Source organism: Schistocerca americana, chromosome 3, assembly GCF_021461395.2.
Source record: "Schistocerca americana isolate TAMUIC-IGC-003095 chromosome 3, iqSchAmer2.1, whole genome shotgun sequence".
Taxonomy (NCBI): domain Eukaryota; kingdom Metazoa; phylum Arthropoda; class Insecta; order Orthoptera; family Acrididae; genus Schistocerca; species Schistocerca americana.
Window position 1 is genome coordinate 7437999 of NC_060121.1, and position 23565 is coordinate 7461563.

The window sequence follows — 23565 nt, forward strand, 5'->3', positions numbered from 1 at the left end:
TGTAGGCAGCAGTGATTGAGGTAACTCCTTTGTGGAGCAGAAGCTTTGCCTGCAAATTTTCATAAAAATGCCTTGGTTGAAGACTGCAAACAGCTTACAGCATAGCTGCGAGTTGTTGAGCTACTGTATGTAAAACTGAATGAAGCCAAGAAGAGAAATTGAGCCCATACAGCAAGAAACTTGCAGGCCATAGTGTGGGTAGTGTAGCCGTCATAACTGTTCGCCAAACCCAAGCCTATAGCCACCAGATAAGATTTTTTTCTATTTTTACCTTTGTACAGCATGAACCATTAATTTAAACTGTGATTTAATAATCATTCTTGAAATTTACGGAAACTGGCTCACCCTGTCATTTCATCCTAATCATACATCTGTATAGGGTTCCTTCCTGGTGTTTGATTGATCCGAGTGTCCTGTTTTACAGACTTATGAAGTGCCAAGTTAATATAAAGAGGAACCATTTAAATTGCTTTAGTGTAAATAATACAAATATTTTCTTAACTATTGCAAAGTGTTATAGTTTGCTTACATAAAATTCAATCAGAGTGAAGTGCCAAGTTAATATAAAGAGGCACCATTTAAATTGCTTTAGTGTAAATAATAAAAATGTTTTCTTAACTATTGCAAAGTGTTATAGTTTGCTTACATAAAATTCAATCAGAGTGAAGCCAAGTTACTAGAACCTGTTAGATGGCTATACAGAATTAGTTCAAAGAATAATAGCTTTTGAAAGTAAATTCCACCAAGAAAGAGGTTTTCTTTAAGTGAAATGTTCAGTTAAAAAGTGTGTGCTTTAGTGTCTAAGTATTTAAGTTTCTTGATTATGGAAAGTGCTTTTCTAAAGGTTGTTCCCCCCATCCCCGGCTAATTTTTTTTACCTTCCTTGAAGTTATCTACTGGGCTTTTTCTTTTTTTAAATCATAATGTATAAAGATGTAGCCCAAAATTGTTTAAGTGGGGTAATTTATTCGAAGAGCCAAACTAAACAGTAGCAAGAAAGTAGGCAAAATTCACATTTCTGCTTCTCCAATACTTCACTATTTCATTGCCAGGATAGGTTGGTGACCATTAAGTACATGTTTTAAACCACTAAATGAACTTGGAAATGAGTTGTCCTAGCTTCAGTATATTATTATTCATACTGTGTTTCTATCTAGCCACTGGGTAAGATCTTAGGAAAAGAAGTGAATAGTCCAATTTACTTATCCATTAGACGCAACACACGGTAAATCCTGTAAGAAGGATAACTCTATTGATTATCTTTTCCTATAAACAGGACTATCCGTCAACAGTGTATTTTATTTGGAAACTAAACTAAATTTTAGTAAGAGGGTTATACGTGGCAACATAGGGACAGGGTTTCTGTTATTTACATAAAAGCATACTAATATCATAATGGTAGTGTTACAAGGTCCTATTAATGTGTGGTCATCACATTTGTTAAATGTCTCACCACATTCCTATTGAAACTATTTACTCTTCTTGTAAATAACACCTATGACAAATTTATACAAATGTCCACTAAGACTTTGCTCGTCAACTTTCATTTAGGTAACAGCGATCTTTTAGATGTATTTAAATCAGTACTGTTAAGAAATACTGACTAGCTTTATTTTCAAGAATCTCAAGTTTAAGTTATACATACTGTTATCCTCCAATAAGAATCATTGGCCGATTCTTCATCTTTGACAGGTTCAGCATGCCTGCAATGCAAAACATTACCTTTTGTATTAACACATGAAATCCAATTTTTAAATTTAATAAATGCTTATACAAACATAAAGTTTCTTCAAAAAATGTATTTCTGACAACTTCCTGTCACAGATAATTTTCACTGAATGTTTCAACCCAGTTATATTGCTGATGAGAAGCAAATGTTGATCTTTTCCCTCTCTTCCTTCACCATCTCCTGTTTTGTTCACCTTGACATATTTCTACCAAAAAGACTACCCCAATGGATCCACTGCTTATATTTAACACACAGTAAATTCAGTGCAAATATTTCCTTAACACAGGATGTGCATTAACGAGCTTGAATTAATCAGAAAAATATAAACAGATACTAACCATTCCACAGCTCTTACAAAATACTTGCATTAAGTAATCATCAAAGCTACTTTTTGTACAGCAAGAGGACTAACAGTCAAAATGGTGCTACATGCTACAGGCAGTGCAATACAATTTATTTTACTCATTGCTACAACAATAAATGTACTTATAAAAATATTCAGACTTAGACTATAATCAAATACAGAGAGAGAAAATATTCTAACTAAAGAGATATAGCAGCCATAGGCAGAAACAAATAAAAAAAGTGATACTAATCTTAGCTTTGAGGACCAAAAGTTTCTTCATCTGGAAAATGTAAAAAGAGAAATGAGACTGTTCAAGAAATAAGGATGAAAATTTAGGATCTTGAGTCATGGAAGATGGATGGTTAAATGAATGAAAAAACTAGACTGGACATGATGAAATTCAGATGCGAAAGAGCAGCAGATGATGTAATTTTAAATGCTGAGAAATAAGATCTCTTCAAGAGGAGCCACCAAAAGGTCAAATAAGTGAAGAACAAGCTGAAAATACTGGTAAATGGGCTAAAATGCCGGCAAATAGATAAACGAAACAGAAAGATAGTGCTGAAGAACAGGCAACCAAACAACAACAACAACAACAACAATAACAATAACAGCACATTGTAGCAATATATAATAGCAGTCCCACAACATCTGGAGGAAGATTTTCCACTAACAGAACAATAAATTCATGAAGCCATCAAATCATTCCAAAACTTCAAAGCAACAAATGAAGACTCCACTACAGCAAAATTATTGAAATAGTCAGAACACACAAATGATCTACAACTGCTGTTTGAGAACATTTGGAAAGCTGAAGAGATTATTGAAAGCATTAATCCACAGCTATGAAAAAAAGGGGACACACAAAATGTCAACAATTGCAGAGATGCCTGACTTCTGCCAGTGGTATACAAAATATTATCAAAAATTCTCTGGACAGAGTTGTAGAAACTTTAGACAAATAACTGGGAGAATCTCAAGGAGCTCTAGAAAGGGAAGACCCTGCACAGAACAGATGTTTATTAGAAAATTGGTAATTCTCCACAGACTGTTAATCACCAAACCAATAATAGTATCACGTATTGGTTTCAAGAAAACATTTGATTTGGTAGGCAGAGAAATTATGGGTAAAATCATCAAAGAATTTTGTGTTAAAGCAAACATAATCCTCAAAACACTAGCAAATAGGGTGACTGAAGCTAAATTTATGGGAGAAGTATCTCAACCATTTGAAATAAAAACTGGTGTTAGACAAGGGGACAGTTTATCACCTTTACTGTAACACTACATTCTAGAAAAAATAGAAAGTTATTGGAATTTGGAGAAAAAAAATCACAAAATTGAACCAATAGTTTTAGGACGAAAAACAAATGGAATTAAGGTAAACTGCCTGGCTTCTGCAGATGATTCTGATATACTTTCAAAAAATCTGACAGACAGTTATTAAAAGAAATCTTTTGGAAGAAATAGCAAAGAGAGCTGGTCCCAAAATTTCAGCCGAAAAAACAACATTGATGACAATTTCAAACAATGCATCAACATTCTTAGAAAAACAAAAATGTAAAATAGCATTAGTAAGTAAATTTAAATATATTGGACAAACTGTACAACAAAATGGACTAGAAGAATTAACAGTAGATGCAAGAGTCAGCAAACTGGAGAGAGCAAATCGTTTGACAAAGGATATTTACAACAAGAAATGTACAACTAAAAAAAACAAATTTAAACACTATCCCACAGTGGTATGACCAGGATGTTTACATGGATGAGGATGCCTAATGATGAACTATAAGCTGGACAGAACAGAGGTTCCACAAAGGAGCATTATTAGAAAATAATGGTTGCAATACAAGCTACAGATGGCTGGAAAATGAGAAGTAATGAGGAGATATACAAACATTTTGAGAAAATATCAGAAGTAATGGCTAAAAGAAGATTAATCTTTTTTTAGAGACCTCTACTGAATGAGTAGTTCTGGAAGAAGGAATCAATGATAGCATGGATTACAGAAATAAGAAAGAAACAACATCAAACAATCAGAAATAGTAGAAAGAAACCTTTTTACAGATAACATACTGAATGTAAAAGGATCATCACCTCTCCAAGATCAAAATTAATTTCATCCCTCTCAATAAGACTGTGAAAACCGGAAATAAATTTCATAAATATGATACTGCGAAGCTCAAAATCAATCAAAACGTAATGGAACAATGCCACCAGTAACTGACAGTTGAATCTCATAAATGGGCAGACATTGCCTCCATGATCCAACAAGCAACTAATACTACAATCCTGACAGCTAAAAAGAGGAATCATACATGGTGGAATGAGGTTTGTGGTGAGGTGGTGGCCCAAACAGCAAGTGCATGGAAATAGTGGAACTCTACCAGGAGACCTGATGATTTTGATGTATTCCATGAAGTTCAAAAATATGCAGCCAGAACTCTACTGCATGAGAAACAGCAGTTAGAACAGATCGATCAGCGTTTCCAGATAAACAATGTCAGAGACTTCTATCAGACGTTCAAATCGAATTTGAAAGGATACCAAGCCCCTAGTTTTTGTTTTAGAGACGAAAATGGAAAGCTCAGTGTTGTGTACATAGTTCCGCGTATTCAGCGCGTACACAAATTTCCCACTAGAGTGCGCCCCGCTAAGCACAACAGCGCAGGCGCAGCACTCGTCCATCTCCCCACTACGAGATGGCGCTGCCATAGAGACGGACCAAATTCTGCTTCCGCCGATCCGCGTATTAATATGTAACGCAGCCAATGAGATTGCTGCTAACATAGAACACTTTCTCCTCGCGCATCACACTCACGCAGTGATACATGAACGTGCGAGGTATTATAACGGGTGTAAAGACCTTCGATCAGTCAGTCTGCATTTGTGTGCACCAGTCTGCATTAGTCTGTACCAGTCTGCATTAGTCTGTACCAGTCTGTATGAGTTCTACAATTGTCTGTGCCAGTCCATAGTCAAGATCCAGTCTGCGCCTAATAAGATTACCATATTCCTGTACATAGCCATGAAGATAAATGTATAGACACTTTTGTCAAGTATCCGAGATATATGTAAGAATAAGATTAACGTACCAATACCAAAGGAACTTCAGATTGTCAATTGTAAATAGCATCCAGAACCAAGTTAAATAATTTTTATATTTGTTATTATTTTAATAAATGTGTGTGAAAATTAATCAAGTTCTATTTAAAGTTGGTCACCATCAATCTGCTACTCTAAGTGTGCAAGTGGCATTTCTATCGTCTGACCTAATGGCAGAAGATAAACATGCCATGATAAGACCACGAGACATATTGCTGACACTCGCTTACTTCGTTAGAGCAACAAGTCAAATAATCTGATGGTGTGTGTACTGAAGGTCTTACAGTACGCACACAACACTCGGCCTGACCAACAAAGAGAACTGCAATATAATGTCTCGTTACTTTGAAAACCTACTTAATTGTGATGAACCGAAAGAAAGATTCCCTGTATGTGCCCCAATCCACAAACTACCCCTCATCTCCATCTGGTAAAGAGGAGACCAAAGAGATCATCAACAACTTTAAGAATAATAAGGCAGCTGGAGAGGATTCAATAGTGGTGGAACTACTGAAGCTGGCAAATAATGAAACTCTAGATATACTAGTCCAACTTTTTGAGGAGATCTGGAGAGCTGGGATGATACCAACTGAATGGCAGTCAGCTTTAATCCATCGTATACACAAAAAAGGTGATAAATAGAATGTCAATAACTATAAGGGTACCTCATTAGTATCTGTTCCATATAAGATTCTCTCCAAAGTGATACAGAATAGAATAGAAGATCATTGTAACCAACTGATTGGGGACTATCAAGCTGGTTTCCGAAAGGGCGATTCTTGCGCAGAACAGATCTTTAACCTGAAGAGCATGATCAGGTACAAAAAAAATTGGAAAAATAACTATGTGGTCATATTTGTTGATTTTCAGAAAGTATATGACTCCATCGACTGACAGGCAGTAATGAATATTTTGGAAAAGAAAGCTGATCAAACAAACTCTTACTAACACAGTGTCAAAAATTAAATTTATGGGTGAGGTATCTGAACCTTTTCAATTGTGCCTTGGAAAAGGTCATTCAAGAGTGGAGAAAGTTATTAGCCCAAGGAGAAACAAATGAAGAGTGGTTCAGACTTGGTCCTAAGAACAAAGGGGTGTGCATTGGCTGCTTAGATTTTGCGGCTGACCTAGCCATTTTTGCTAACAACATAGAGTCAGCAGTCAACAAGATAAATAGGCTGTCAGAAATTGCTGAAAAAAGTTAGACTCCAGATCTCTATTCAAAAGACAAAACATATGACGAACATCTGTGATGGACCTGAATGGATGATAACCAACCTGGGAAAAAATTGGATGAGTTAAGAATTTCAGGTATCTCGGTGAAGTCATCCACCTGGAGAATGGATTAAAAGAAGAAGCAATTGTCGGGATGAAGAAGTTAGACCAAGCATACCAACTGACAAAGAATACTTATAACAAAAAGTCTATGAGTATATGGGCCAAGTTCCAACATTATAATACAGTTGTAAAACCTGAGGGCTTATAAGCATCCAAATCTTTGACCACGAATAGACAAGGTAAGCTGAGCGGCTGGAAAAGCGTGAGTGTAGGATATTAAGGAAAATCCTAAGGTAATAGATGGGTCGATGGACAATGGCGAATGAGAGCAAATGAGGACTCGTGCAGCAAGACAGAACCTATCACAGCATCCATTACGAAGAAATGATTGTTATTTTATGGTATCTCATGAAAATGGACGGTGATCAACTAACAAAAAGAATATGGAGTTTCATCCCATCTAAGAAAACGAGGCCGAGATGGTTCAAAGAATGTGAAAAAGATCTTAAGCAGATTGGTATCTCAGAGAGAAATTCCTGAAAGGAACAAATTTAGAAGATTGGTGACCAACTACCAAGGTTTTAACATGGCATCAACATCCGAAAGACAGTGAGGACCATTATCTGAAGAGCATAAAAAGGCACTTCTTGCAGGGGCTCAGAAGATACTGGCAGGAAGTCAAAGCTGGAGCAAGAACAAGACCTGGACACTAGAGTGAAGTCGGTTGTTACCACGCAGTCCGTAGAGACTCACCTCAATAAAAAAAATAAGTAAATAAAAATAAAAGGCTTTCAATGCAGAAGAAATAGGGGATTGAGAACAACACGAATAGAATAAAGGGGGAAAAACATGAGGAGGAGATGGACGAGTACTGGAAAAAAAGGAGACGACAAGGGAAGAAGAAGAAGTGAAGTTATTACATGATGAGAGATGGTGATTGGATTTGATTTGATTCAGTTTTCATTACATACACCGAAAAAATGAGATGATTCTCGAGGGTGTGGAACATGTCAGAATGTATAACACAAAACATTTTAATATAATGAATACTACCCTGATCATTTGTCATGAGATTGTCAAAATAGGTGAATACAATACAATAAACTGGAAAAGCTAATATTTACAGAATTAATACGCTGTCAGAATGAAACATTGTTATGCACTATTAATAAATTTATCATACACAAAATACCTAATTTTGACTGTTGCAACCAAGTGCTGTCGAAACTTATATCTAACATATTTTTACTTAAGCTGGCCTTTCAGTCTCTGTTAGGATATTCATCTATAGTGTAGAAGGCATTGCCTATCAAAAAGTCATTCAAACTCTGTTTAAACTGTGCTTTATCTGAAACCAAGTTTTTAATGGTTGCTGGTAATTTATTGAAAATGTGTGTTCCTGAATATTGGACCCCCTTTTGGACCAACATAAGTGATTTTAGGTCTTTATGTAGATTTTTCTTATTCCTAGTATTGATAATATGTATTGAGCTACTTGTTGGAAATATAGATATATAACTTGCAACAAATTTCATTAAGGAGTAAGTATACTGAGAAGCAATGGTTGGAATTCAAAGTTCCTCGAATAGGTTCTACACGATGTTCTTCAAAGACTGGTCCCAGATACTCCATTGCACCATTCACCGAACCTGATAACCCCGAGCCGTCAGTAACAAAAATTAAGTCTTGCTTAAGAGATTTACAACACTACATGCACTTGTTACCAAAGTCTCATTTACTTTTAGAGCTATCTGTTCCACTTCCTTTTTGGCCCCACTTCTCTCTGTCTTCACTATATCTGAAACAGTTCTTATTTTGTTGCCCGATACAATTATCATTTTCTCTTAATAAAGCTACTTCGATTTCTGGATTACTTGATTCAATATTTTGCAGTATTCTTTGTAATGCATTACAATTCTAATATCAGAAACGTTCCTAGATAGTAGATACAGTCTCCTTTTTGCCCCACATGATATCTTTATTCCTTGTATAATCCATGGTTTATCTTTTGACTTCTGTGTGATCTGAGTTACCTTTAGGGGAAAACAATTTTCAAAAGAGGAGGTAACTTTATTAATAAATGCTTTGCATTTTCCATTTGAGTCAGGTAAACATCTCTCCAGTTCATGTCTTTGAGCAATTTCCTGAATTCCTCAATTTCTGGCTTATTTATTATCCTCCTGTACTCAGATTTAATATTTTTTTATCCTGACAAGTTTCAACATTTAACACAAGATGCTGCACGTCGTGATCAGATAGTCCATTTACTATTGGTTTTGTGATATGACGTTTTTCCCCTAGATTTGTTCATAAAGATATTATCAATAGCAGTCTCAGAGCATTTACATATCCTAGCTGCAAAGTTCACAATAGGAACTAAATTGAATGATAGTGTTAAAAACACCAGCAACCACTATTTCCCCTTCTTTTGTTTTTTACACAAGCTATTCCTTTCGCTTTGTGAAATGAAGCACTGCCTAGTTCCAAAACACAGGACTACTATGACAAGGTGAAATGTTCTCAGAATGCTACATGTATGATAGTAAATGTAATCAGCACTATAGTTGTTTTCTGAGTAGTTATGCTGTGTGTGTTTCATTCAATCAGATGAAATGGAATAAAATCATCAATTTATTTATTTGGGCTCTTTATCACCAAGATACATTCAATGTTGGTTGAGGTTTATCTTTTGAATTCACTCCAGTGTAGATTGTCAAAATTTTATCAGTTGTCAATGTACTTGTAACACAGTTTCCGAATTTACTCCCATCCAGGAAAGTATCGCACTCAAATTATTCTCAGAGACTGAGAGATGGCTGAAACCGAGAGCAGAAAGCTCTGACATATTTAGTGATTAATGGAATATATATCAGAAAGGCAGGTTAGACACTGTAGGAGAGGGAGTGTCCATTGTCTCTATTGAGGTCAAAGCTGATTGTGACAGTGAAGTTATCTGGTTGCGTATAACAAGTCTAGGTGAAATCACGTTAATTAATGGATAATCAGCCACCCAGTTCTGCTATGACAGTTTTGGAGCCATTCACAGAAAGTCTACAGACAGTAGCACATAAATACCTAGATCATGCAATACTAGTTGGAGGTGAATTTAGCCTACTGAGTATAGATGGTAGCCTATGGCTTCATTGCAGGGGGTGCAGTCAATCTTGTGAAGCACTTTTGAATGTGGTTTTCGAAAATTGTCTTGAGCACCTAGTTTGCCATGCCACATGCAATGGAAATATCTTAGACCTTGTAGTTACAAACAGGCCAGATATCATCAATGACTTCAGCATAGAGATGGGGATTAATAATCATGATAACATAATAACAACTAAGGTTACAAAAATTAATAAATCAGTCAAGAAGGCTAGGAAAATGTTCATGCCAGAAAGAGCAGATAAGCAGATGTTAGCATCTTACTTAGACAGAACTGACATCACTTAGTTCCATTAAGATGGACGTAGAGAGATTATGGTCAAAGCTTAAACAGATCGTGAATTGCACTCTCAACAAGTCCGTACCTAGTAAACGAATTAAGGATGCAAAAGAGCCACTGCGGTTTAACAATGAAATTTGGAAAATACTGAGGAAGGAAAAGCTACTGCACTCTTGGTTCAAAAGAGAATGCCAAATGGCAACAAGGAAAGGTTACTACCACTGTCATACCTCAGCAAAAGATCTGGCTGAGAAGCAGGGGAATTTATTGTCCTATGTAAAATCACTAAGTGAGTCAAAGAATTCCACCAAGTCACTTGACCAGTCTGGTGTGGCAGTAGGAGATAAATGTTTTAAATTTTGCATTTAAGAAATCATTCATGCAAGAGAATCATATAAACATACCGTCATTTGACAATAGCACAAAGACACCTAACAACAATCACCACAAGAGGCCAGCACTAGCACAAGTTGTTCACATGATATTCGTTGGACTGTTGCCTGTAAACCCGTCCCATGTCAGTGCTCTTGGAAGAGAGCTGTGGCAGTGACACGGCTCTGTTGTTGTTCCTGTGCAGTGATCTGCAAAGACGCGACGGTACGGGACGGGGGGTCGGGTCGAGATTCAAGCAGTGATTAAATACTTCATAAAGAAAGGTATGAAAGTGAAGGACATTCATGCCGATTTCCAGAAAACACCAGGGGACTCTGCTCCTTTGTCTTCAACTGTTGCCAAGTGGATAAATGAATTTCAATTTGGTCAGGAGAGCTTAGATGATGACCATCCATGAATAGGTCAGCCAAAACGTGTCACTACTCTAGAAATCATTGCAAAAGTCCGCATAATGATCAAGGAGGATCACCAATTTAGAGTGCATGAAATTGCTCACGCTTGCCAGATGTCATCTGAAAGGTATTCACAAGATGGGTGCCGCGACTCTTGACGCTGTGTCAAAAACGCATGAGAATGGACATATCACAACAATGTTTGGCCTGTTTTAGGAGAAACAAACAAGATCTTTTGTGCTGGTTTGTGACCACGAGGAAACTTTGGTTTACTACTATACCCCAGAGACAAAGCAACAATCAAGGCAGTGGAAACATGCTGAATCTCCGCCGCCAAACTCCTTCAGCGGTGAAGGATATGGCGTCAGTGTTCTGGGATGCGCCACCAAATTCCTTCAGCGGGGAAGAGCATGGCATCAGTGTTCTGGGATGAGAAGGGGATTCTGTTTGTACATTATCTCCCCACTGGGCAAACAATTACTGGAGAATACTATGCTAACCTTCTGGACAAATTGCAACAAATGATATGCGAAAAAGGCCAGGTTTAATAAGGAAGAAAGTCGTCTAGCATCAAGCAAATGCACGCTCGCATGCATGTACCATCGCCATGGTAAAATTACACAAACTAAGGTATGAATTGTTGCCACACGTGCCTCTTCCCTAAACTTAAAATTTTTCTTTGTGGATGAAGATTCACTTAAATGAAGAATTGATAGCCTGAGTTGACAACTATTTTATAGGCCTGGAGGAAAATCATTGTCGAGATGGGATCGAGGTATTGGAACACTGTTGGACCAAGTGAATTAATCTACAAGCAGGGTACATTGAAAAACAAAAAAGTTTCAGTGACATAAGTACATTTTTTCTACTCTGTTTCAAGAACTTTTCAAACCACCCTCGTAAGCATCCCCGACGCCTGAAATAATTAAAAACAAATAAGTCGCCAGTTGCAGATGGAATCTCAATTTGGTTTTACAAAGAGTGCTATATGGCACTGGACCCTCACTTAGCTTGTATTTATTGTGAATCTCTCACCCAGCAGAAAGACCTAGCAACTGGGGAAAAAAATACAGAGGCGTCTCCTGTATATACGAAGGGCGAAAGAACAGACCCGCGAAATTACAGACCAATACCCGTAACATCAGTTTGCTGCAGAATTATTGAACATATTCTGGGTTTGAATCTAATCAGTTTCATAGAGACCAATAAGTTTATGTCCACAAATCAGTACAAAGCATCGCTCATGGGCAACTCAGCATGCCCTTTTGTCATACGACGTCTGTTCAAAAAATTCCAAAACTTTGTCCACAAAATTTTCTATGCTTATCTTTTAATTACTATGGATTGTCTCCTTCGAAATACTCTCCTCCACAATTGATACACTGCTCCCAATATCATTTCCACTTCCAGGAGCAGTCTTGACACACCTCTTGCTGGGTCGCATAAAGTGCCGTCTGCGAATTTTCTTTTATCTCATCTACCATTGCAAAACTTCATCCTTTTCAACTTTGGAAATAAAAAGAAGTCTGCAGGGGTCATACTATTCTCGCAAGGAACATCTCATTCTCATTTGTGAGATCCAAAAGTTTTTTTGGTCTTGACTCATGAGCCGTGGAATGAACTTGGCGGCAACACAATGCATTCCAAGATGCTGTGTCATTTCATAACATGATCCAATTGAAATGTTACATTCTTCTACAATCTCTCAGACAGTGTATCTTCGACTGCCACACACAATTTCTTTGACGTTCCTGACACAAGCGTCATCAGGGGACATCTAAGAGCGTCCTGAACAAGGATTATTTTTGACTTTTGTAAAGCCATTTTAAAACGTGTGAATAATACATAACACCAAGTATGGCTTAAGCACTCATCGCTATAGGCTCCCTGCATCATTTGGTGTGTCTGTGTAAAGGTTTTCTTGAGTTTCACGCAAAATTTAATGCAGATGCATTGCTCCTCTAACTTTGCCATCACAAAATTCACAAACCCAGATTCCATATTTCTTGATTTCCGAGAAGCATTTGACATAGTGCCTCACTGCAGACTTTTAACAAAGGTACAAGCACATGGAATAGGTTCCCAGACATGTGAGTGGCTCAAAGACTTCTGAAGTAATAGAACCCACTACATTATCCCGACGGTGAGTGTCCATCAGTGACTAGGGTATCATTAGGATCATTCCAGGGATGTGTGATAGGAGCGCTATTACTCATATTTTCTATGTGCATAACTGATCTGATGGACAAAGTGGACAGTAATCTGTGGTTGTTTGCTGATGATGTTGTGGTGTATGGAAGGTGTCATCGTTGAGTGATTTAGGAGGATAAAAGATGACTTGGGCAAAGTTCCCAGTTGGTGTGATAAATGACAGCTAACCCTAAATGTAGAAAAATATAAGTTACTGCAGATGAGTTGGAAAAACTAATCCATAATGCCAGAATCCAGCATTAGTAGTGTCATGAATGAAGTCACATTGTTTCAATATCTGGACATAACGTTGCAATGTGATATGAAATGGAACAAACTTGTGAGGGTCATGGTAGGGAGGGCGAATAATCATCTTTCGTTTGTTGGGTGGATTTTACTACAGTGTGGCTCAGCTGTGATGGACATCACATATAGGATGCTAGTGTCTGGGATCCACAAGGGGTCGAATTAAAGCAGACATTGGGGTAATTCAGAGGCAGGATACTAGATTTGTTAACAGTAGGTCGAAACAACAACATACAAGTATTATGGAGATGTTTCTGGAACTCAAATGGGAATCCCTGGAGGGATTTTGAGGAACACTGTGCTGACTGCAGAACAATTCTGATTGCACCAACATACATTATGCGTAAGGACCACGAAGATAAGAGACGACAAATTAGGACTCATAGAGAGGCATATAGACATTCACTTTTTCCTCAATCGATTGGCAGATGGAACGGAAAAGGAACTGACTACAGTTGAAATAAAATTACTTGATAGTTGGCACTTCAAACGCCAATAAGAGTAGTCAGCGTCACACTTGAACTGTCTGCTGTTGCCAAACTCCACCAAAATTGGCCAGTCACTTCCAATTCCTGGTTCAGCATTCTTTCTTGATGTATTTGTATCCCGAATTACGAGCCCGACACTTTTATTATGTATTTCATGACACGCGATAGCTACACCAAAAACAACACACATTAACAATGCTAATGAAAGACACACATTTCATTCATAGCACTAACCAAACACTACCGAATAACTCAGCACAAGGTGTAATTCAGTATCATACATATAGTTATCATATTCACAGAGATCATCTTACATTAGATAAGCTTTTCACTACATTGTGTGAAACTGAAATTTTTAAGGTTGCAGTTCATAGTTGCAACTGGGTCACTACATTCACATATATAAATACTTCATGCAGTGCTGTGGCATAGCACAATGGTTGGCAGATTAATCTAATGTGTAGCATGTCGTAGGTTTGAATCTCATCAATGTAGCAAAATTTTTATTTCTAAATCTAACCAAAAGAGTGTGATTATTATTTTCATTCAATTAATTGGTTTAAATGTATTTTTTTATTTTTAATACTTTGCTGCATCATTTTTCATCATTGTTTTGACTGTTCTATTTGGTCTTATTTTTCTTCCTGTCACTATTTCTTCATTTGGAATCTGCCTCAGTCATCTATAATCCACGAACAAGTGCCCACATGGACTGTTCACTGGTTTCTAACATGGCAGCATGTGCAGCTAGAGTAAGGATAGTTACAGGTAACAAATGAAACGGAGAAATTTTAATTTGCTTTCAGCCCTGAAATTGAGTTTATGTTGTCTTGAGTTTACCCTTAAGCGTTAGCTTTAATCGCCATGAACAAAGCGATCATGATATTAGTACTGCTGCAGACTGTTGACCACAATTTTCTCGGCTGGGTTAGGACGCAAGTTTACAGTCAGGGATACAAAACGGGTCGTCTTCCCCAGTTCAGTCACTGGTCACTTTAAATCAATAGTCGACAGAGTATCCAACATTTCTGACATACCTTGCACCAGCCACTAGAAAAATTGCTCTGTGTTAAACGTTTAACATAATTTGTGAAGTGAGCCGCTTGTTTGTTGTCACCTGTAACCAAACGGTAGCTGGTAGCCAATGTGGCAACATTGTTGCGGCAAGTGATTGATGTCAACTATCAAGTAATTTTATTCAGACTATTGTAGTGAGACAGGGTACCTTCTGCCATGCACCATATGGTGGCTAGTGGAGTATGTATGTAGATGTGGAATCAGTCTTTCCTTCTCATCCCATCTGGAAAGTCTCCCCTGATCTGCAGTTCTGGGTAACTTTCTCAAAATCTACAATTTTTCCTAGACCTATCCTTCACCCCTCTTCCTTCCACTTCAACCCTTCTGCCTGAAGAATGAGCTACTGGCTCTGAAAGCTTGCCTAATTATAATCTTCTTTTATGTGTGTGTTCTGCCGCCACTTAGCAAGTAGATTGTTTATCTATCCAATTCAATTATCATGTAACCAAAAGCTGCATTTAACACATCAAGTCTCTTTTACCAATCACTTTTAATATGTCCTACAGAATGTACTGTCTATCCTGTCCTTTTTTGAGATTACTGTTTTGTTGTACTTTTCTACAGGCATCATCTTACTTATTAGGAGTCAGTTCCTTCATGTTGTTGTTGTTGTGGTCTTCAGTCCTGAGACTGGTTTGATGCAGCTCTCCATGCTACTCTATCCTGTGCAAGCTTCTTCATCTCCCAGTACCTACTGCAACCTACATCCTTCTGAATCTGCTTAGTGTATTCATCTCTTGGTCTCCCTCTACGATTTTTACCCTCCACGCTGCCCTCCAATGCTAAATTTGTGATCCCTTGATGTCTCAAAACATGTCCTACCAACCGATCTCTTCTTCTAGTCAAGTTGTAGAGCTGCATGTACTCGGGAAAAATTACGGCTGTAGTTTCCCCTTGCTTTCAGCCGTTCGCAGTACCAGCACAGCAAGGCCGTTTTGGTTAATGTTACAAGGCCAGATCAGTCAATCATCCAGACTGTTGCCCCTGCAACTACTGAAAAGGCTGCTGCCCCTCTTCAGGAACCACATGTTTGTCTGGCCTCTCAACAGATACCCCTCCGTTGTGGTTGCACCTACGGTACGGCCATCTGTCTCGCTGAGGCACGCAAGCCTCCCCACCAATGGCAAGGTCCATGGTTCATGGGGGGAGTTCCTTCATAGTCAACAGTTAAGGAATGGGTGGCTGAATTCATATGTAGCATATGTCTCTGTAAGATGACTCATGAACAACTTCCTAGAATTACAATCAAATATGAAAATGCTGAGAAAGAACACAGTGTGATATTGCAAGATCAGTAATTAAAAAGATGTGCAAAACATTTGATGCCGTGGCCATACCAGAAAGTGAGTGGCATGTCTGTTGAAGCCTGACTACAACCTAATGTGAAAAACAATTTGGGACAATCTGACACACAACTGATTCTATACACCAATCTGTTCCCGTGGATGAAATGAAACAGCAGTTGCACAAAAATAGCCAAGGTGACTTAATCGGAGAGAAAGAGTGGTCATTGTTTTCTAGGATGCAAAAGGGATTTCTATTTTAGATTAGCTTGCAAGACTGAAACAATACCTCACAAATACAATGCAAGTATTCTGACTCAACTGGATGAAAAAATATGGAGCCAAGACCCAGGGGGAAAAAAAAAGTTTATTGTCAGTGAAATGCATATGGTCACAAAGGCACTTTCACAATAGGAAAACTGGGAGTTTCAAGTGTGAAGTCTTCAAATATCTATTCCATTCTCCAATTTTTTCACATTCTGACTTTAGCTTCTTCTTCTTTTCTTTTTGTATGAATGATTCACTTAAGACTACATGCGTCACAGCTCAAAACCGTTTTGTGAGTCAACAACTGGATATGTTTTCACTGCTCTGTCTCTTGTAACTCCGTTGGACATGGAGGTAGCAAATGAGGATGTAGGATGTCCATGACATACTGCTGTGCTGTCAGAGTGACCTGAAGTCATATCCGATGCTGCCCCACACGCCCTCTCCCTATGTCGTTGTCATACTCACTGACAACTGTCATCGCGGGTCTTGCAGAATGTCTCACTGCTGGTCACATGACAGGTGCAGGTGTGAAAGGGTTACAATGTGCTCGGCGTACATTACAGCAATTCTCCCATGGGCTCGTCAGACACGGTAAACCGGAAGCTTGCTGACAAGCACACCACCCTTACGTTCCCAAGCAGTCCAACATGGGGCCACTACCACATCTGAATGACTCACAAATCTGCATATTGCATAATTCAATCAGCCTGGCAAATGGAGACACCCAATTAGGCCCCTTCAAATTTTGTTGCGTGCTGATAATGCTGACTCACAGAAGTACAGGGCATCTGTGTCCTTCACAGGGATCACTCAACATCTTACACTCTTCACATCTCTTATAGCTCCTACCATTCTTGGTAACAATCCGAGACACAAACAAAGCTAATGCAATCTGGTGGCCTTTGTATCCATTTCAGAGAGTTGCGGCTCTCATAATTTACCACTGGTATGCACAGTCGTGAAACTACGTTGCTTCAGGGAGCTTCCCTTTTTTTTCTTCAAGCTGTTTAGTTCTTTGAATCCATTTTTCTTGTAGCTCAGAATAATTATTTTATTGTGTAGCAAACTTACAGACTAGCATTCTGGTCTGAGCTGTCGGAGTTGGCGGTCATGTGTGTGTGAGGTGTGCTTGCTTGTGTGAATGAATGGTATGTATTTCTATTTCTTTTTCTGATGAAGGTTGTGGCCAAAAGCTTATGTGTAAGTGTCTTAACTGTGCCTGTCTGCATTTTAACGTGCCATCTTTATGGTAATTAGCACTCTATCTTTTCCTACACTGCTGATATTCCAACCTGGAGTTTCCATTGTTTGAACTTACGGTCTACTGTTTTATGTTGCAGTGCACTTCTACAAGTATAATACACAAATGTTGCCTTAGGAAAGAGTCACAATAACATCCATGTCTACCTTTTGCTATTTTTTATGAAATAGCACATCACACTCGAAATTTAACTTAGCCAATGAAATAAGTTTGAAGATTTATTGTGTGTAAGAGACACGAGGGCCCACTGTGTGGGAAATGTGGGAAGTTCTGTGCAGAGATGGAGTTATCCACAGACGCAGTAAGTCTTGGGAGCTATACGGGTGTTTAAACATCGCCACCTGCTGGGATGAGGGGCCACTTACTCTGAGGTGGCGCTGTGCCAGCAACGAGCTCGACCGAGCAACCAGCTGCTTCTCTGTGCAGAGATATAAAATTTATCGATTTTGGACATCTTTTGACAATCTGTCACATGGAGAACAATGTTTACTCTGGCAATTTTAACACTAATCTAGTGTTCTGCAACATATTAATGTGAAATGTTGTCTATGATGTTGAAGCGTGTAAGTTAAACTGATATCTGAGAATTTGTTGTTTTTGTGGCATTATCTGGAAAATGGCCTCTCTTGCAGCTCCAAGCATAAATGTCAAGTGAAGAAGAATAATTAGCACAGCACACTGGAACCGAGTAGGGATCCGGTTTACTGCTCGGCCACTAAATTAGCATATCGTGAGTACACCAGAAGAGACGCTGTACACACTTGCATATACTACATACACAAGTACAAGCATCGATCAAGCTACTGCGAAACTGCACTCTGTGTGACTCATCACTACATCAGAATACTGTAAATGTGGTGATTCCAATTTCTTAAGGTCTCTTCCTGTTTGTTTTCATCAGTAGGATCTTATTTTTCAAGTATGTGGGAATCCAATGAGCTGCCTGTTTGGATACATTCTTTCTGTATGTCCCACAAGTTGGATTCCTTGGAGACACATTGTAACAAGAGCTTTTAGGAATTTGCCTGGAGATTTCACACTGGGTTCTGTGTGATGTATCCCATCCTTTATTCTTGGACCTAAGATTTTTACTACAATTTTACATTCTTCTAATTCAGTTTGCTGTTTTCATGTCTTGTGTTGGACAAAGAGTCTCTCTCATGCATAAAGAAATTCTAATTTGATCACTGTTGTACAATGTTAGATTTTAGAGTTCCAGGAAAAATACTTTTAGTTAACTAAGAGACAGTTTGTACTTTCTGAAGTCTGGATTCTATGGCCTTCTTTTCATTATGATGTTCAGTGGTCTTTTTCACCAAATTATTTAAACTATTTAACACCGAATACTATGTCATTGCCTATATAAGTTCACCCAGTGCCATTTTGGTATCAGCCAAGAATTTTTTCTCCAGGTGAAATTAGTAGTCCAATTTTCCTAGCTTGCTCCCTTAATATTTCAAATTGCTTTAGCATATCAGTGATGTTTTTGTCAATTAGTATTATGTCATCGGTATAGGTTACACAATATAATTCTATCTTTAAGTTTACGTTCTAGTCAGTGTAATAGTGCACCTGCTCTTCTCCATTATCTTACAATTTTCTTAGGGGCATAGTTGAATAGCAATGTGATATGCCATCCCATTTTCATATTCTTATGTCTGTCTTAAATTACACTGCTTGAAAAAAAGTGAGACACTCAGAAGGTGGGGAGAAAACAAATTGAAACATAGCTAATTTAGAGGGTATGTGATGTTATTTCAGTGATAACAAAACAGAGTCAAATTTACACAGAACTTATCAGTTTGAGCCCACTTATCAATACAGCAATGCACCCTGTCTGGCCTGGACAGTGCGGGAGGATGTCGTAAAGCTGCTGCATACCCTCCTGAGAAAGGTGATCCACAACTGTTGTAACTGGACATTGCAATCATGGATGCAGGCAGTGGGATGGAGTTGATGTCCATGTTGGTCCCATAATGTTATATCGGGGACAGATATGGGGATTTTGCTGGCCACAGGAGTATATCAACATCACACAGACAATTTAAAGAGACACATACTACATGTGGACAAGCACCGGCCTGTTGAAAAATAGCACCACAATACTATTACACACTGCTGTACCATCAGAGTTCCCACGGCCATTACAAGCCGTGACCTGAAGTCATACCCAATGGCTCCCCACACCATGGGACTCCTTTGTGACCCCCCCCCCCCCCCCAAATGTGGAAGAATGGGACCTCTCCCCATCTCCCCGGGTCACTGTCAAACTTCTCCACGATAGTCATTTGGAGCAGTGCAGGACTGGGACTCATCAGTGAACATAATGTGACGCCATTCATTAGCAGTCCATACTTCTTGATCATGGCACCATTTCACATGCAGTCATTTGCTTGGGTGTTAATGGCAGCCTATGCGCAGGACGGCAATTCCATAGTCTGGCTGCTCCTAGCTGTATGACACAGCATGTTGCAAGGAGACTATTACAGTGAACTCCTGTTTATCCGAAATGATCAGGACGGTGGTCAGTTCCGATAACGAAAATTCCAGATAAATCGAAGTCCCCCTGTTTTCACATGTGAACCCTCCAAATTGCGTCAATATTGCGAAATACGATCGTAAAACGTGCGTAGGGTATGTAAAACAGTACTGATATGGTTGCAAATAACCCTACACTTTTTTACTGAAAAAATTGTGTTGACATGTTAAAAAGGCACCAAACTATGATTGAAAACTCAAAGTTTTTAAATGCTGTATAACAAAGCTCGTTTATTTTGCATTCTTACAGAAAAAATCTCCCTTATTTGGCAGCAGGAAAAAACAGGAGTTTTATTTTTATTACCTACTCTTTTGAATAAAAAATAAACTACTGAACAAAATTATGAAACAAATCTAGAGATTACTCAAAGGAACGAAAAGTCTGTCCAGAGGAACTTTCAAAAAAAAAAAAAAAAAAAAAAAAAAACTTTTTAAGTTATGGACATAGAAGTTCTAGGATGCTTCATTAGAGTTTATTTTTTGGTAACGAAGTCACGAATGCCTTTTTTTCTTTTTTTTTTTGCTTGAGAAACTATTGCTGCAACAATACATCTCCAACGTTGAAATCAAACTATTTCAAGATAAATCGTCTCCGCCTGTTGGCTGATGTACTCCAGGGCAGTTTGGATCACTTCGTAACAGAATGTGTGAGGAATATTTTTCTCTGATTCATCATCAGAAACATAGTCTTCTAACACTTTATGATCGGTCACATGAAAAAATGCCATTTTCCATCCACTCTTCAATGTCTTCGAAGTGTGTGTCTTTACAACCAGATTCTCCAGTAAATTCACCAAAATTATGTCAGCTTGAGTTTCGGTGTTGTCTCCTCCTTCCCACCACTTAGGTTGCCTTACGATCTAAGAGTTTTTTCCAAGACCTAACAAGAGGAACTGGAGGAATTAGATTCCAAGCTTCAGCAATCAATGAATGACACTTAAAACAACAATTTTTTTAAGAGCTTCCACAAAATCATCTGCAGCATCAATCACACCTATTAAGTATTCCAGCATCTTGTGTCTGTAATGTTTTTCCATCGCCTCAAGAATACCTTGGTCCATCGGTTGACATAGAGATGTGACATTTTGTGGAAGAAATACAACTTTGATATCCCCATCTTGCAGATCACCTGGGTGAGAAGGAGCATTGTCCACAAGAAGTAGCGCTTTTCAAGGAAGTCCTTTTCCTTCCATGTAATTTACTACAGCTGAAACAAACTCTGCCTGGAACCACTCTCTGAAGATGGCACGGCACTGTTCATACATGCCTTAAGACTGATTCGTGTACCTCAGTGGGAAAGCTGGTTGGTTGGTGTCTAAATGCTCTTGGTGTTTTGGATTTGCCAATTAAAGTAAGACACAGTTTATGATTGCCAGTGGCATTACTGCAAGCGAGGACAGTAAATCTTTCTTTGATTTTTTTGTATCTGGAAGCCATTTCTTCTTCTTTAGAGGCAAGGGTTTTCGTTGGCAGCATTTTGTAATTCAACCCAGTTTCATCACATTTGTAAAGTTGATTGTCAGTATAACCTCCTTTGTCAATGATTGTGTGCAGTTTCTTCTTAAAATCAGCATAGCAGCTTCATCCCCAGATAATGATTTGGCACTGATGGCAATTTCATGGATGCCATGTTGCTTCTTGAAATGATCCTGCCAGCCATTACTTCCGAGGAATTCTTGCTTCTTTCCTTCTATCAGCTCATTAGCTCATTTTGACAAATTAGAGGACCTGAAACTGACACACCTTTGGCTCTTATTTATTCGTGCCACAAAAATAATGCCTCTTCTAACTGAGGATGTGCACCTTTTCTCATTGTTTTTCAAGATTTCACTGCGCTGCCCAATGCTTGGATGGAACAAAAATTTTTCAATTCCTGATCGATTTGTCTTCCGATCAGTAATTGTACTCCTACTCTGCAGCAACTTTTGTGGGTGGCTCACCAGCATCAATTCTCTGCAAAGTGTGATGATCTTTTTCCAACAAGATCACATTCATTTTATGTTACGTGCCCGTAGTCACGTTCAGTGTTCTTTTTACAGACACTCGACTGAGTCCTTTATGGTTTTTGGCCCCTTTTATCTCTGGACACTTTAAGGCACATAGTGGGAGCACAAAACCTCAAATCAGAAACACACAAATGCACAACTTGACAACACTCGAGATGCACTAGACAAACTTTTGATTTTTGAAACCAGGCTGTGGCAGCCATCAAATGAAAGCATTCGATACATCTATGCCATTTCCTCTGTTCTACCCAAGCCCACGTGGCAACACAACAGGGTGTTGTACGTTCACTGTTAAACACTCAGCTTTGATGTACCGACAACAAGTGGAAAGTGTTAGGTGGCGCACTCTAATTGTCAGTTTCGACAGGCCTACGTTGCGCTCCATAGAACAATACTGTATGTACTGTACTTCCAAGGAGTTCCAATAGATGGCAGTGGCATGAAACCATGCAATACGAATAAGAAACGCACTAGAGCTTCAACCAACACACGCACGAATTGACGATACTTGGACTTTTGACACACACCAGTGCACTGATTAGCAGTAGATTGCCAAAAAACACCAGCAAATGCTTGGCTCCAGGTGCACGCAAATTGAAACTTGTCAAGTGTCAATCTAGCTAGCCAAAAGTGTAGCTGCACGAGAGTTTACTGTACTTGTTCTCAGATGGCAGTCACAGACGTGAACAGGTTACAATGTACTCAGTACACTACACAGTGATGCTCCCTTGTAGTGGTCTGATGTAGTCAACTGGAACATTGATGATGAGTAAGCCCTTACTTTCCAACATCAGGCCACTGTCTGATCCAAATACTCCAAAAATACAGATGTTGCAAGGTTTAACCAGGGGACCAAATGGACATCCACAATGAGGTTTCTTTCAAACTCTCATCAGATAATGCTGTCTCACACCAATATGCAGCACCTTCATATCCTCCAGAGTGATGATTCAACATCTGACGCTATTCACATCCCTCATATACCACACGATGCTTGCTAAACAGCAATAAAAAAAAAGAACACTAATGAATAATGAAGGAAAAGACAGACTGTTACTTACCATAAAGAAGATACCTTAGGCTGCAGATGGGAAGAATTAAAAGACACTTACATAAAGCTTTCAGCCACAGCCTTCATCAGTAAGTAGTAATCTGTCTTTTCCAACATTGTTGATATTCCTACTGGAGTTTCCATTGTTTCAAGGACACTGATGCTTTTCTGTGAGTGTTTGCTTTATGATGTTTTCTGCATTTTAGCTTTTTTTTAAAAAAAGAAAAAAAAAGAAAGAAAGAAAGAAAAAAAAAAGATTTGTTGCTGGAAAACTTCTGAAGTCCAATAAAGGAGTTACAACAGCCATATATGGTTATCTGGTGGACCTTGCAGAACCAAATTCTAGGGCTGAAATATACTGTTGACCAATGGGCATTAATCAGAATGAATACTAAATAAAAATTTAAATCCAAGTT

At 38.5% G+C, this 23565-nt stretch overlaps 1 protein-coding gene across 1 annotated transcript in view; it reads right to left on the reverse strand.

Moving 5' to 3' along the window:
• Positions 1–1647: 1647 nt before the first annotated feature.
• Positions 1648–23565, reverse strand: part of LOC124605161 (molybdenum cofactor biosynthesis protein 1-like) — a 64082-nt gene continuing 42164 nt past the window's right edge. Inside the window, exon 7 of the mRNA XM_047136642.1 lies at positions 1648–1703. Within this exon, the coding sequence (XP_046992598.1) occupies positions 1648–1703 (56 nt within the window). The remainder of the gene's footprint in view (positions 1704–23565) is intronic.